The 16,468-nt window shown below is 35.9% G+C and overlaps 1 protein-coding gene across 1 annotated transcript in view; it reads left to right on the forward strand.

Annotated features, from left to right (window-relative positions):
* Window positions 1-15,739, forward strand: part of LOC136826593 (homeobox protein six1-like) — a 161,865-nt gene extending 146,126 nt beyond the window's left edge. Inside the window, exons 2-3 of the mRNA XM_067083825.1 lie at window positions 12,166-12,307; window positions 14,511-15,739. Of these exons, the coding sequence (XP_066939926.1) occupies window positions 12,166-12,307; window positions 14,511-14,780 (412 nt within the window). The 3' untranslated portion in view covers window positions 14,781-15,739. The remainder of the gene's footprint in view (window positions 1-12,165; window positions 12,308-14,510) is intronic.
* The last annotated feature ends 729 nt before the right edge of the window (window positions 15,740-16,468 follow it).

A 16,468-nucleotide genomic window follows, 5' to 3' on the forward strand; every position in this document is an offset into this window, starting at 1 on the left:
GTGTTATTTCGAGCCTTTAGCGTCACCGTAAGTCAGCCGTGAGCGGCGCTTGGGAGGATTCTACGAGAGGACACTAATGGGCATCCGAGGCAGTTTTCCCCAATACATATTTAACTAAGCAACTTGAATTGCTGCTGCTGCATCGATCAACTTGCGTTTGTTATCGCCGTGGTTTCAAGTCTGGCGAGGGGTGTGGGCTTCGGCTCAGGACATTTATGGGGAAATAATTTTGCCAAAATACTCTTCAGCTTTTTATAACTGTAAAATGTCACATCCGCTTCGCACAAATATAACGTTCTTAGTGTTGCTAGGCTTTCTTATTTTTATTCCTTTTCTAATTCAAGATCGCACACATTCAATAAAACCGAATCTAACCAAGTGTCCTGACAAAAAAAGTATATAAAAAATAAAAGAAATAACTAGTCAGAACCCCTAAAACTATAATAGACAACCGCATGTTTTCTTTGCGGTTAATTTTCCAAAGGTATATTTGGACACTTAATTAATGAAAGCAAATATAAGCCTTATCTACCCCAGCGGACCATTTTATATATAAAAAAACACTAACAACATAATGCCGGGTTCCGACAGCATCTAATGGAGGTCCAATTGCTTTCCATTACAGGCTGTCGACTTTCGCTTCTCGCCTGTCGTCCAAACCTCTCTCTCTCTCTCTCTCTCTCTCTCTCTCTCTCTCTCTCTCTCTCTCTCTCTCTCTTTCCAAGTCTTCTTATAATTCGGCATCACTGAGAACTGCTCTCTCTCTCTCTCTCTCTCTCTCTCTCTCTCTCTCTCTCTCTCTCTCTCTCTCTCTCTCCTTAGTCGTTTTATAATTCGACAGCATTAAGAGCTGGCCTTTCGGCTGTTTGTTTCTCCAAAGTTATCGCCACACGATGATGATGATCGCCAGAGATGATACAGCTCCAATAAGGAGTAAATAGCATGGAGCCCTAAGTAGCAGTATCGTGTGTGTATACACAGAATATCTATAAATATATATATAAAAGCTCGTTTCTGATATCCGGTTATTATTACTCGCCCTTCAGTTGCTCCGCCGCGTGCGTTAAGGCTGATTGTACCGGATGCAGGAGGCGGATTGTGACCTTTACTGACCGAGGAAATGACGGCTACTACTACATACAACCATTTCTTGCGTAGTTCCCTGTATCTAATGCAGTCAGTATATATATATATATATATATATATATATATATATATATATATATATATATATATATATATATATATATATATACACACACACACACACACACACACACACACATATATATATATATATATATATATATATATATATATATATATATATATATATATATATATATATATATATATCCATTTATGGAAAAATCTCCTACTGGTAAACGCAGAGTCGGATGGGAGCGGTATAGTGCTTTAGTTATCTAAGTTAGTATTTGATTATTAATCAAATAGGTGCACATGTTAATCAGGTACAGGCAAAAGAACACCATTTATTTGCTTAGCAATCTCCTACAGAAAAGCCCATTTGTGAAAATGAGAAGAATAGTGAAGGGAAAGAATAATTTGAAATTACTGATGAACATCTGTCAATCAAAACTGACAATATATATATATATATATATATATATATATATATATATATATATATATATATATATATATATATATATATATATATATATAACAACGCAGGAACACTGTAGTGAAGTAGATGAACACTGACACGCAAGTTCTCCTGACAATTTAATCCTATCGACGAGAAAGAATTATTTCTACCACATTACAATGTATCGCCAGCAATCGTCTAGCTTGTAGCACGTTGTAGCTATGAACATTTTATAAGGAAGGTTCAAACTGACAGTGATTACTCGCAATACTTGTAACACACTCCTCAATCTTGAAGTGACAAAATACGACTAGAGACAACATCTTTACTGGACAGAAAGAAGAAACAATAAGTGACCAAACACCTGCTTTCAAGTGAGGTTGGTTCTAAACAAGCACGCACCAAGATGGTGGCAACTTGGCCTCAGTGTGAAATACAATCCGACACTCACAACCGTCAGTCACCCAGTCGTGTATAAGTATTTCAGTGTTTTTCTCCCACACATACACAAACGCACACACCTGATGCATTGCTAATTACCTGTGCGTTCGATATGACGACTTCAACCTGCGAACAGGGTGGGGAAGATAAAACAAAGGAGAAGGGTATGGAAACAAAGGTGAGGAGGAGGAGGAGGTAATTAAAGGTGATGCTCCAAACTTGTAAACCATTGCAAGAAAGAACAAACGTGAAGTGATATATATATATATATATATATATATATATATATATATATATATATATATATATATATATATATATATATATATATATATATATATATATATATATATATATATATATATATATATATATATACACACATACATACACACACACACACACACACACACACACACACACACACATATATATATATATAAGAACTGAAATGGCATTTATGAAATTGTTTTGTATTCAAAATATTAAAAGTTACAGAAAATTTCTAGAAATAGTTGAATCAAAACAGCGCATATAAACATAATCATGCTATAAATATGCATATAAAAGCGACGGACATAGAAAATGCTATTATTCTTATATAAATTCAAATGCGCAGTCCGTATATTAACGACAAATTAGAAAGATTCAACGAACGAAGTTTACTTATTTTAAAATCAATTCAGAAAGCTAAAACGGATTTGTTGTACATCTGTGATGCTGATCAATTTCATTTATATCGTAAACAGAAAAATAAACAAAACTAATTTTACTTACAAATGAAATAAAGTGTGTTTACTAGAAAATAACTAATGAACTCCGACAACAGTATATACGACACTTTTCAATACGAACCAGCTAGTCAAGAAAATAAAATTTTGTTTTCATGATGTGTCACTAAAAATCGACAGCTTCCATTCAAACAATAATGTCAAGTATCTCCTAAGAAATGTCAAGAAATGTACAGACAACTCCAGAATTCCCAAATAGGTTTAATTCGCCCTGGTAAAATTTCGTAATATATTAAGAAAGTCATAATCAGAGAGAGAGAGAGAGAGAGAGAGAGAGAGAGAGAGAGAGAGAGAGAGAGAGAGAGAAACATGCCCATACTTCCAAAGTACAAATTTTCTTCCTTAACAGCGTCATATGGCTACCAGCACCAGTGAGACTTGGCTGCATTGGGTAACACCTCAATAACTAAACGCAAAATAGGCGAGTAGATTCACCTGATGAGTAAGTTGAGTCCGGGTGATGACAGGGAGGGCGCTCCTGGAAACGGGTCCTCTCCATGTGAGTAATTGGTGAATAATCCGTTAATGCCAATAATTACTGAGACCCAGGCTGTGTTGTTTACCCCTCTTATTCGGCAAGCGACGGCAATTTGTAACGACCGACCCTTGTCGAACGGGATAACATAATAATCCCTTCTTTAGCCGCGTAATACTTTAATTAGTTAGCGACCCCCTATTTTCTGTCCTCTTAAAAGGCTTCAATTAAACCTATAAACTTTCTCGGGCTTCATCAGCAACCTATAATAATTAAGAACGTGGAAGAATTCTTTTTTTTTTTTTGTCTTCTCTCTCTCTCCCTTCCTGTTCCTAAATCTTAAGTCGTTCAACCACAAGGGCGCTTTTTGAGTCGAACTTTGTGGCTTGTGTTAACAAGACGAGTTAGCAGTTTTTAAAAGGTGCTTTTAACGTACATTTTCATTTGTGACACAAAAGCCAGCTGGTGGTGGTGGTCCCTAGCTTCCAGGAATCGATGTATTCTTTTCATTATATTTGTACTTTTTTCCATTTCCATGGCGCTGTGAATTGAGAAAAATATTTAGTTTTAATTCTGAACATTAATCAACAAAATACAAGAATTGAAATGGCATTTATAAAATTGTTTTGAATTCAAAATATGTAAAGTTACAGAAAAATTTCTAGCAATAGATGAATCAAAACAGCGCATATAAATATAAAATAATTATATAAAATGCATATATATTTATGTATATAAATATATATAATATATATATATACTGTATATATATATATATATATATATATATATATATATATATATATATATATATATATATATATATATATAAAATGATAAATCCATGAGGTGCATGTTAAGCGACGGATATAGAAAATACTATTATTCTTATTATTGTTTTTTTATTATCATAATTATATTAAGCTTATTTTTCCTACGATAAAAGAGGAACGAAAACAAGAGAAGATGTCTATGGTGAAATCCAAAAGTAAATTAAATTCCAGTATCGATAAACAATTAAACAATTATCTATATAAGTACATAAGCATGAAAATGAGGGAAAAGTGGCAAGGCGATTTACAGAAAAATCTAAGCCTCTATTTAAATGTCTTACTGACCTCAGGTCAACCGACTCAAACAAAATTAGTGGAAAATTATTTAAACAAGAATCAAAATATGGGTAATAACGCTGTCACAACTGAGCGAGTCCTTAGTATAAAAAACCATTTAATTCGATCAATTATGTTAAGATAATCATAACAAAAAATGAATATAATAAAAAAATGATTGCAACAACAATCACAATTTAATTTACAATTTAGTGTGTGAGACGAGCGTTAAAAAAACGCAAGGAAAAATTTAAAGATAACCAGTCTTAAAATTAACATAAGGCACTCTCTCTCTCTCTCTCTCTCTCTCTCTCTCCCATCCAGAATTAGAGAGAGTGAGAGAATAAGAGAGACAATTTCTCACAGAGTGAAGCAGAAAAGGATATGTGCGTGATGACAATAAAAACAGACCAGTGATCTTCTGTGGAATCAATCAGAATATAACAGTACCTCCAGAGGCCGGAGACGGCAACTTACCAACATCAACGGGAATGAAATATGATATCAAAGGCGGCGTTGACTCTCTCTCTCTCTCTCTCTCTCTCTCTCTCTCTCTCTCTCTCTCATGGAAAGAATGAGGACTGTGATTTCCAGTTCTTTTTCATCACCCAAATTAAAACTCAACTAAGACTCATGCCATCGGACGTATAAATAATAATAATAATAATAATAATAATAATAATAATAATAATAATAATAATAATAATAATAATAAAAAGTATCTGTTAATTACAGTTGGGCAGAATAGCACTTATTAATATTATTACTATTGTTGTTGTTGTGATCAAGCCTCGAAAGCCATTCTTTTGCGCGCTGAAGTTGAAGCTGAAGATGACTTACAAACAACGTCACCTGTCACACCTGTCAAATACTGGAACAAAACACCATAAGGTTGTTTATCCTACCGTATGTACAGTTCCATAAACAAGACGAATTACACGCAGAAGGATAAGAAAATCATCGCCATAAACCCTGACCATCGTCGGGACACCTTAGATGAAGTGGGAAGAAACAGACAATGAATAGGATGGATAAAACGGGGAAATAAAATGATCTACGGAAGGAAAAAAGGAAAAGACACATCGGTTATTTTGGTGACCACTTGAAAATGCACTTTAGAGAGTGCCGAGGGAGAGAAAGAACATACCGCATCGGTTATGAATAAAGATGCTACTTATCTCGCTTGAGATTTAATCATTCAACTTAATTCCTCCGCATTTCTTTGTTCATTGCTGCTACTGGTGGCTCATGAGCGTTTTAAAACAGGTGCTCTTGACGTCATGGTTAATTTGCTGCGCACCACATTGTGTAAAGTTGGTTCAGTTATAAACTCCACTTACACGTCAACACAACAATTACAAGTTAATAACTCCGACAGGGTGATTCTCTTAACGCAACCGAAGATTTTCTATATCGTTTTGAACTGACTCGAATAACTAGTTTGCCGGTGTCTTCCAAGGCGGGAACTCAGTACACAAGTCGCCAGCTGATCGCTAGAGGCCACGCTGTGTTCAAAGACTGACTTATATAATTATCTTGAGCAATACTACAAATTTTCCATGTGATACAGTTTAATAAATGTTCCCCTGGCAAGATTTCCTATCGGTTTACAAATGTATACATGGTCTGCACGACGCACACAAATATATACATGGTCTGCACGACGCACACAAATGTATACATGGTCTGCACGACGCACACAAATGTATACATGGTCTGCACGACGCACAATTAATATTACTCCTTTGTATATTATATATATATATATATATATATATATATATATATATATATATATATATATATATATATATATATATATACAAATCCTTTCAGTAGATTAATAAAAGTTTGCATCGAATTTATAGACTGAAATCTACGGCCGTGTTACAACCTGTTTGAGACCTACTGGACCCGTCCTTAAAGTTGCCTGGAAGGATTTTTGACTCATTTTTTATTTCAAAGAGAAAAAGAGAGTAAAAAAATCTACGAGGAAAAATTATATTCTCTCTCATTCTCTCTAGGAAAAGAACGTAACATTTCTTTCGCTAGGATAAACACACACAAATATAAATATGAATATATACATATCTATATATGTGTATATATGTACATATATACATACATACATATATATATATATATATATATATATATATATATATATATATATATATATATATATATATATATATATATATATATATATATATAGTTGATCACGCCTTCATGAACATATAAAGCACTTCCGAGTGAACTGGTATTTTGCCCATATGTACGCGTATGATTTGTGCTGATGTGTACACATATCTAAATCCACCGTGTCTCCCTAATGCCTATTGTCATCTGCTTTCCAGATGTCTCCGTCATCCCGCACATTTCCGTTCTCTTCGCTTTCATGTTGTGGTTATTTCTAAACTCCACAAGCGACGAATTAGATAACTTTGGCCTCTGCTGTCATGAAAGGACATGATGATTTTCCAAATGGACATTCAGTCGACTCTTGTTCTAAATACGTCACATTCACTTATCTTTGTAACTACTACTACATACTACTACTACTACTATTACTACTATTAATAATAATAATAATAATAATAATAATAATAATAATAATATTCTTGTTTACATCAGTTCACGCACTGGAGTCAATGATATTGATCGATGCGACGTCAGATTACATTAACACATCAGTCAATCAGATTATGAAACAGCTGATCATATCCTATTGTGCCGTAGCGTTTTCGTCATTTTATTCCCCTTTTTCATTTCTTTATCAAAGTTCCTCCAAATAATGATTAATATTGTTTTCAAAACACGTTTAAAAACGATGTTGTAGAGACACATTTATATATTTTTATTTTTTTAAATGTTTAATTTAATGAGGAACTTTCTTCTGAAGCTTTAATTTTTTATCCGTTTTTAAGATGAATATTCCATGCATACATCTGAGAGATAAACTACTGACTTATCTAGCTAAAAAAAAATAAATAAAAAAAATAGTTAAAGCCTGTAAACACTGACAGAAAGCGAGGGAACACACCACAATGTAAATGAACACAGATATTCTTTCTTTCTCTTTCTGGATGAACGCATGCTAGATATCGTTATCATTATGTTTGTTTCCTTTCCTGCAAACCCGGAAATCACAACAGTTTAATAGTCTCGGACAAAACTTAAAATTCTTGCAATGAACCACCACTCTTTGTTAATCTCACTGTAATCATCCTCTTTATTGCCAACCGGTATTTTCCAAAGCTATTAAGCAAATCTAGCTCAACTGCTTTTCCTAAACAAGACATTCCGATTCCTCATCTTTAAAATCAGCATCGTCAAATGTATGATTATAGTCTAGCCTTTTCTCACCATTCCTCCGCCCTTCTCCCTACCTCCCTCTCTCCTCCTACCATCTTCCCTATTGCCATCCTCTTGTGTCCTCAATTGAGTACTCACAAAACCCCTCCTTCCCTCCCAGGCTCTGTCTACACAAAATCAACGCCCCTCTCCCCCCTTCTCTCTCTCTCTCTCTCTCTCTCTCTCTCTCTCTCTCTTTCTGTTTCTCTCTCTCTTCCTCCTACCGAATCTAGTCGCCTTTCCTTTCACCTATCACACCTCCCCCCTATCACATCCCACTTCTTTCCTCTTGTTGTTGTTTACGATTAAGCCGGCGTTATGCCAGCACGGGCTCTTGCTCATAGAACAGCTCTTAATTCTTTCTTCTATCCCATTCCTCTTCCTCCGATTGCACCCCCTTCCTTTTCCCCTAACATACCCACTTCTTTTCTCCAATCTCGTACCCCCAATTGCCGTATCGCAATCGCAGCATACGCAGAAGCCTCCTCCTCCTCCTCCTCCTCCTCCTCCTCTTTCCCTCCCGAATCGTCATCAGAGAGCCTCCTGGGCGGCGCCATTAAAAGGGCAATCACCATTTGCCCTTTCTGAGAGGGTCTTTAGTCTGGCCCGTACATCGGTAGGAAGGCGAAGAAAAGGAAATAAAGAAAAGACATCAAGGGAAAGAAAAGGGAGAGGTTGGGGAGGGTCCGCTTCAAGAGGAGGGAATCTAAGGGGGAGAATGGGGGGGTGTCTTAAGCGGGGTTGGGGGGGAAGCGGGAATCCTACATGGAGGGGACGAATAAAAATTAGAACGAAGTGTGGAGAATAATTCGAGTTCCTCCATTCTTTTGGGCAATGTTATGAAAAGGAACTTAGAGATCCCGTAATCGTGGTAAATACAAATCTCATTTGATGGACAGCAATTATTATCACTCAATCATTTATCTGAATTTAGCAGTTACTCTCGTTCAAATGCAGCAAGTTATCTGTGAGAGAGAGAGAGAGAGAGAGAGAGAGAGAGAGAGAGAGAGAGAGAGAGGGGAGGCGGGGCCTATTTTTGCGAATATTTGTAAGAAAATAAATTCAGCAAGACATTGACCGTTTGTGAGATATGATATATATATATATATATATATATATATATATATATATATATATATATATATATATATTATATAAATATAAATATATACTGTATATAATATTTTTTTAAACTGTATATAATTTTTTTAAACATAGAATGGGGAGCACCTCTCGAATACTGTCTTGAACATTTATTTTCTACAAATTTTACAAACGGATTTGTATCCGACTCGATTAACTCTCCCCAATGGCAGCTAAATGATCCCAGCATTACACAGTCGTGTCTGCTTTCATCCCATTACGCAACAGTAGAATGTTTCTCTTCGTGTAAAACCACCATAAAGAAATTATGAATTTGTATATCGAAGGTTTCTGACCAGATTGGTAACACTGCAAGCCTCCCAGCTTACCTGCCCACCCCCTCCACAGGAAATACCCTGCCACCACCACCACCACCACATCCCCCGACTCTATACATACTCCTAACTCCGACCCTTTCACGAGCGTAACCTAATACTTTGCTGAGTACGTGTGTGCGTTTGTGTATGTGTATATACGCATGTGTGTGTGTGTGTTAAGTGTTTTCCGGGGAGTACGGATGTAAACAACTTCGCATGCGTGTGTATGGAGCATCGTTATGTATATGCAAATGTTCGATTAGAGACCAATTTTTTCCCATTCCTTTCTGCGACGGTGTGGACTGCGCGCTCTGCTACAAACAAATCGAACCCAGGAAGAGTAAACACGAGATGCCTCGATACGTAAACACAGCTTTTTCTTTTCATACAGGGACAAATATCGGCCATACTGCGGGAACAGTTCCTGTGGCTGTGTATGCGTTTAATTTAGTGTCCGTGTACACTGCATGTTGTTAAGTAGAGTAAAAATGTGGCTTTCGCATAAGCGTGCAAGCAGTATATCGTTAAGTCGAGAGTAAAAAATGTGACAGCATAATTTTGGTTTCATTTAATTGAGTGTTCATTCATTCTGATAACCTGTTTATGCATTAATGTGTTCAATCCCCATATATCTGTTTGTTTTTATAAAAAAACTTATTTAAGAATTATTTAACAGTTTTTTTAATATCCAAGTATTCTATGAAGAAAGTTCAGTAAAATTATTTTCACCTCTTATGCTCGTGGCAGCCACGAGACTACTTACTTAAAAAAATGCAAAAGATCTTAATTTCTACAAAGAAAAGGAAAAAATATAAACACGGAAATAATTTTTCCTTTAGCGAAGTTCCCTGAAAATTCAGTTCGAGAAGCCACTGACATCTTTCTTGACTGACAAAAAGTCTAAGGTAGACGTCTACCGACTTCGTGCTCTTAACGAGAGAAGCAGTTTTATTCATCAGTAACATGTAGGAAAATTAATAAAGCCGAGCAGAACAGTGAGCGAAGTACGACGAATTTCAACAACACAACATCCAACCAGCGATGTGGAAAGAAAAGAAAATATGCGAACGCGCCGAATATCAAATGACACTCTGAACCAGCTACTTCTAGTTTTGGGTCGCTGTTTTGCAGAGAGAGAGAAAGAGAGAGAGAGAGAGAGAGAGAGAGAGAGAGAGACTGTTCTTCAGTGTTTTCTATATCTCTCTCTCTCTCTCATACAATATTTCTAAGTATTTGTCAATTTTTATCTATTAACATTTTCCGGATTTTTCATGGACAGTGACCCCCAAGGGTTTTAACTCGGTATGTATCCACCTTTGCAGCGTGTTTTTTACAAGCCCATTGAGGATTACCGTAAAAACATAAATAAAAGACTGTAAATATTATAAAGATAATGACCCCCAAAAAATATTAGCCCTAGATAACGACCGAGAAAATCTAGGAAAGATCTCATTTTCCGCTTAATATTTACATATACACATTCACACAACCCAAGGCACAAAGATTCAGGAACCATTAACCAGAGATAAAGCACATCCATAATACTAATGTATTTATGCGGTTTTTATTCTTGTACCTGAAACTATCCACACATCAACTAATCTATTAACGTCGCGAATGAATTCGGAACCTGTTTTTGCCGGATGGCATAAATTCACAAGATAACAGCCAGCTTCAGTGCGAATCATTTGCCCCGTCTTTGGACTCGAAATAAAACTCTTATCTCGGAGCGAGACAAGATAAGGCGCATGAATTGGGACACCGGAAGTCGATAAGGATTTCCTGACACTATCTGTTAATGAAAATGGAAATTTAAAAATATATTTGACAGATAGAATACGTTTACCAATTTAATAGGGAACATTCACTGACAATGGAGAAATGAGGGAATGAAAGCTAAATACATCATGCTCTCATAATAGTTTATTAAGGAAAACGATCTACGTGTGGCTCCAAAAATTATGAATACATGATACACGTGTTTCTAAGTATGAATCACGCCAGGGGTTCCGGGGTATATTTAAAATTATATACCAGCTGAAATAACTAAACATTGCGTGAACAAGTATCAGTATTGACCACAAGAAAGATACAGCTAGTACTATTTACAAGACAAGTTACCTCTACCCAATTCCCTCCCCTTCGCCCTTCCCTAGGCCGTCTTCCTTGTTTGACCTGGCTTTGACCCTATAACAAAACAGTTGTTTGTTCAAGGGAAAGAGCGTGTAATGAACTTCCGCCCTTCTTGTGCTGGTTTGTTGTACAAAAACGAGGGCTTTATTTGTTCAGGTTTACTCCCAGGTTATATTTACTACATTTTTCTGGTCTCTGGCACGAAACGCAAGGTACAACAGAATCATTTTAGGGGGATTTGCTATTGTACAAATGAAACGTAACAACAACAACAGCAACAACAATAACAACAACAACAAAACGACAATAATAATAATAATAATAATAATAATAATAATAATAATAATAATAATAATAATAATAATAATAATAATAATAATAATATGGAATCATCAAAGACTTTGTTGTCCATGTATGGAGAGATCCGATTCTCCATTTCCTATCACAGGAGACAGTATTCTCAGAAGTTAGCAATAATAATATTAATAACAAATAAATAAAAATAATAGAAATATTTTGAAAACTGGAAAGATTTCATCTACCCGTCACCAAATATGTAACCACCCCCACCATAAAGAGAATCACCACAATCATCTTTACAATCGTAATATAAACTTATTACTAAAAAAAAACTCTATTTCTCATCTAAATTTTAATCATATTTAAAAATCGTTAACATTGGCCACCCCCCCCCCAAAAAAAAACCACTCCTAGGCTTAAGAAACCTCAAATAAAAACCCACCGATAGATTATCCAGTTGTTAACGACGCCCCTTTTCTGTTTTCTTCCGCAGAGACGGCAAGACGCCCACGGGCGGCGCCCCCGCAGGCGGTTCGACGCACCTGGACAGTGGCTCCGAATCTCTAGATGAAGTGAAACCTTCCCTCTCGTCCCTCGACTCGCCGCTTCCCAACGTCAACAGTCACATAGTACAGGTAAGATACATCCAGGTAAACTCCTCACTTTCACCCGTTACCTCTGTATAGGTAAAGTACAGTCTTTCCTTTTACATGGTACATTACGCAGGTAACAGCAATAATTTTAACCTGACTTTTTTTATGAGTGTGATACAATTTTTACTTGTGTCTGTCACTGTACAGGTGATGTACAATTCTTATGTATGGATGTTACTTTGTACAGGCGAGGTACAACTCTTATTTGTGTCTGTCACTTTGTACAGGTACAGTAGGTTTCATTTGACTGTCTCTTGATTCAGGTAAAATACAATTTTTTCTTTTATAAGTTGTTTGTTTTATTACTGCAACGGCGTTTCCCTGTGACAGTATGCATGTTAATTACCACCTTTCTATCTTTCAAATTGCAAAATAAAGTACAGACATTCCTTATACTTGTGACATGGCACACTGTACAATTCTGACCCCGCTTAGTTGTGCAGGTAAATTACAAACCTTAATTTATATTCCACTCCTTTGAACAGCAAAAGATGCACTAAGATATTATTATTTCACCTGTTATAATGTACAGGCAGAAGATAAACCCTGCAGTGATTGATAATCAGATAAAATTTAGAAAAAAAATGACTTGATAAACGTTAGAATACCTGAGAATCAATGAGAAATTTTCCTTTGCACAAAGTTTCAAACGTATTCTCCTAATTTCATTTGGTTAAATTCATTCCTAAAATCATGAGACAAACGAACGGAAGGTAAATACTCCTAATAAAAGTATCTGAGTAAAATATTTGAGGAATAAAGAGAACAGCTTCTTAGAAAACAAATATATTACGAACAGAAGAATCAAATAATTTATTCAAGTTGGTGCTCATTAGTTCAAAAAATAAAAGATTGTAAAATATAGAGGACTTGCTGTATAAAAACAATTTTCATTGCACGATGATTATTCGTTAGTCATAGCGCAACAAACTACAGAAATGTAAACAAATGAAAGGCAAAAATTGTGAATGCTAAAAACACCAACGAATAGAAGAAAATAACCTGAATAATTTTAAAACATCTAAGAGAATAATGTAAATGAAAAAAATATAAGCGTTAAGTTTTTACATTTATTCAGTCAAGAAGATATTAAGATTACGGAACGTAAACAGAATTCCTTATAATTCATAGCAAAACGGAATTTTTTAAACGATGAAGGAGGAAAACCTTCGAAAATAATTAGAACTGAATGCAACAATCCCCCCCACCCACCCAAAAAAAAATGGGACAACTACATCCATTAACAAAATAACCACAAAAGCTCTTTGAAAAAAATAAAGGTGATTTAGAATGGCATAAACCTGGCAAAGAATAATCAACACTAGTGTGTAAATGTGACAGGTCTTAACATTCAAGAGTAGTGAGTGGCGGAAAACGATGGTTTGTCGATTAGGTACATCAAAGAGAAATTTTTATGAGGGATGTCATTTTATTAATAACATTAAATAAAATAAGTCTGTTTCATCAGTTAACTGTATCATGTATTTATACACGGTTCTTAAATTAACACGTGTAGGTACATTAATTTTCTGTATGACTGTCCAAATTCCGTTTATTAGCATATATATATATATATATATTTTTTTTTTTTTGCTAATAAACACAATTTTGACAGCCATACAGAAAATTAATGTACCTACACGTGTTAATTTAAATACCATGTGTGTGTATATATTATATAAATATATACAAATATAATTTCCTGCATAGTTGTCTAAATTTATTTATTTATATTATATAAATATATATATATATATATATATATATATATATATATATGTATATATACATATATATATATATATGTTTTAAATATATACAGTATATATATATATATATATATATATATATATATATATATATATATATATATATATATATATATATATATATATATATATATATATATATATATATATATATATATATATATATATATATATATATATATATATTATATATATATATATATATATATATATATATATATATATATATATATATATATATATATATATATATATATATAATTTAGACAACTATGCAAAAAATTGATGGACCTACACGTGTACGTAGCATTTTCAAATACAGGATGCAGTTTTGATTGACGAAACAGTGAAATCATTTATGAATGAAACGCCCCGAGATTTCACTAACGACTCTTTCCTTCCTTCCTTCCCCACAGGACTCCGTCGGCCACACAGACCTTTATAGCGAGTTGAGTAAAGTGAGCGCCGGAGCGAACGGAATGTCGTCGGTGGCTCCCGTCCCAGCCTCTGTCAGCTCGGCCTCGGCCATTGCAGCCGCCTACCAGACGCAGTTGAGTCTAGCGGCAGCGGCGGCCGTCGCGGCAAGACACACAGCGACAACTGTCCCCAACGATCACCACACGGGCGCAGCGCACATGGCACCCCACACACACCACGACATCCTTCACGATTACCACACTTTGTGACACAGCGGTTTATAGAGGTACCACCCCTACCCTGGGGGTGACTCTAGCTACAACGCCGCCGCCACCGCCACTACCACACGCCCAGGGGGTTTTGAGGAGTCTGTCTTTGGAGGAGGAACAACAAGAAATGGTGGAGGATTGGTAGGAGGAGATGGAGGAGTAGGAGGAGGAGAAGGAGTATCAGCTGAACACAGATACACTTACTGAAATCTCGTTTTATATATTCATACATCACTCTTGAAAAGCCACGGATATCGTGAGACTCCAGGAGTCTGTTCTACATCCATAAACCCCCACCTCCTTCCAGAGCCCTTATTCCAGATGCTTGAAAAACCTACGAAGAAGAAGAAGAAGAACCCATCCTCCACTACCCCTTGTTTCACAGGGATTTCGAAACCCAGTGATATGAAGTGGACGACGGCCCCACGAGGATAACCATGAAGATGCTGGACGTCTTTCCAGAAGCACATCTGGAAGCGAACCTGGAAGCGCCCTTATGATCAGGTTCTATTGCAGGGCGCCCATGTGAAACATGATGTTGGCGATGACGTCGTCTCTCAAAGCACAGAGGCTGTGGCGCATCCAAACCCCCCTCAGAGGGTACCAGAAGCCCTTCGGCGGATAACTTTTGGGGAGAAAAATGAATGTCCCGCCGAAGCTGGAGCATTGTTTTTTATTATAATTTTTAATTGTGGTGGTTGTTGTACTAGCCCTAAGTGGCTAGCGTCTACAAACCGCTATCTTGTGATAAAAAAAGATTTTAAGAGTTTCTCAATGTTAGGCCAATCGATTTCTGTTTTGTAATTTGTTTCTTGATGGTGTAGGTTATTTATTTATACAAAGGTTTGTGAAAAGAAAATAAATATTGTATATTAGGAAACACCCGACAAGAGACTTTCTAACATATTCGGTGTGTGACAAAGTTACTGGGACGTTATTCATAAGTCTTTTAAAAACAATAAACACAAATAGTACTGACCCCATACTATCATCTATGCCCGTCACAATGAAAGCTCTTTACGCTCCAAGTAGAAAGCTCTCTCTCTCTCTCTCTCTCTCTCTCTCTCTCTCTCTCTCTCTCTCTCTCTCTCTCTCTCTGAGAATTTCTTACTCCAATGACTTTTTCTTCCCAAGGATTTCCCATCATAGTTCAGACACATCAAAGTCTTCAGTTACGTTTACTGGGGCCGCTACCTAAACTGTTGACAGGGAATGATAATTACTTAAGTAACTACAAGATATATACAGACACATGGGCAAGCATTACTTTGTCCCATCCGAAATGTGAATACAGTACTAATGATATTTTTGTATAGCGTCTGAGTTTTTGGTCTTTCCCTTTTATTAAACAGGATGATTCTGGAAGACGCATCAAATGACAGCACAAGATGGACCTTGTCTCATAAACTTCGTCCGTAGCCCCAGTGATATGTAATACTTCAGGTCCCCCTTTCTTCCACCCCCTAATAGCCCCCAACCCCGTTCTGCAGTCTCCCACAAATAAGACAAAATAATACACAGAAACGTCAAATGAGCAGATAAAAGTAAAAAGTTTTGATCTACACATAACATTTTCTTTTTCATTCGTGAAATTGGGTCTTCACGCCTGTCAATTTCTGACTATTATTTGGAGCATCCTTCTTTGAGGATGCATCGATTTCTCCATATTTCTTTCTCCTCGGGCTACT

The sequence above is a fragment of the Macrobrachium rosenbergii genome, chromosome 41, assembly GCF_040412425.1.
Source record: "Macrobrachium rosenbergii isolate ZJJX-2024 chromosome 41, ASM4041242v1, whole genome shotgun sequence".
Taxonomy (NCBI): Eukaryota; Metazoa; Arthropoda; class Malacostraca; order Decapoda; family Palaemonidae; genus Macrobrachium; species Macrobrachium rosenbergii.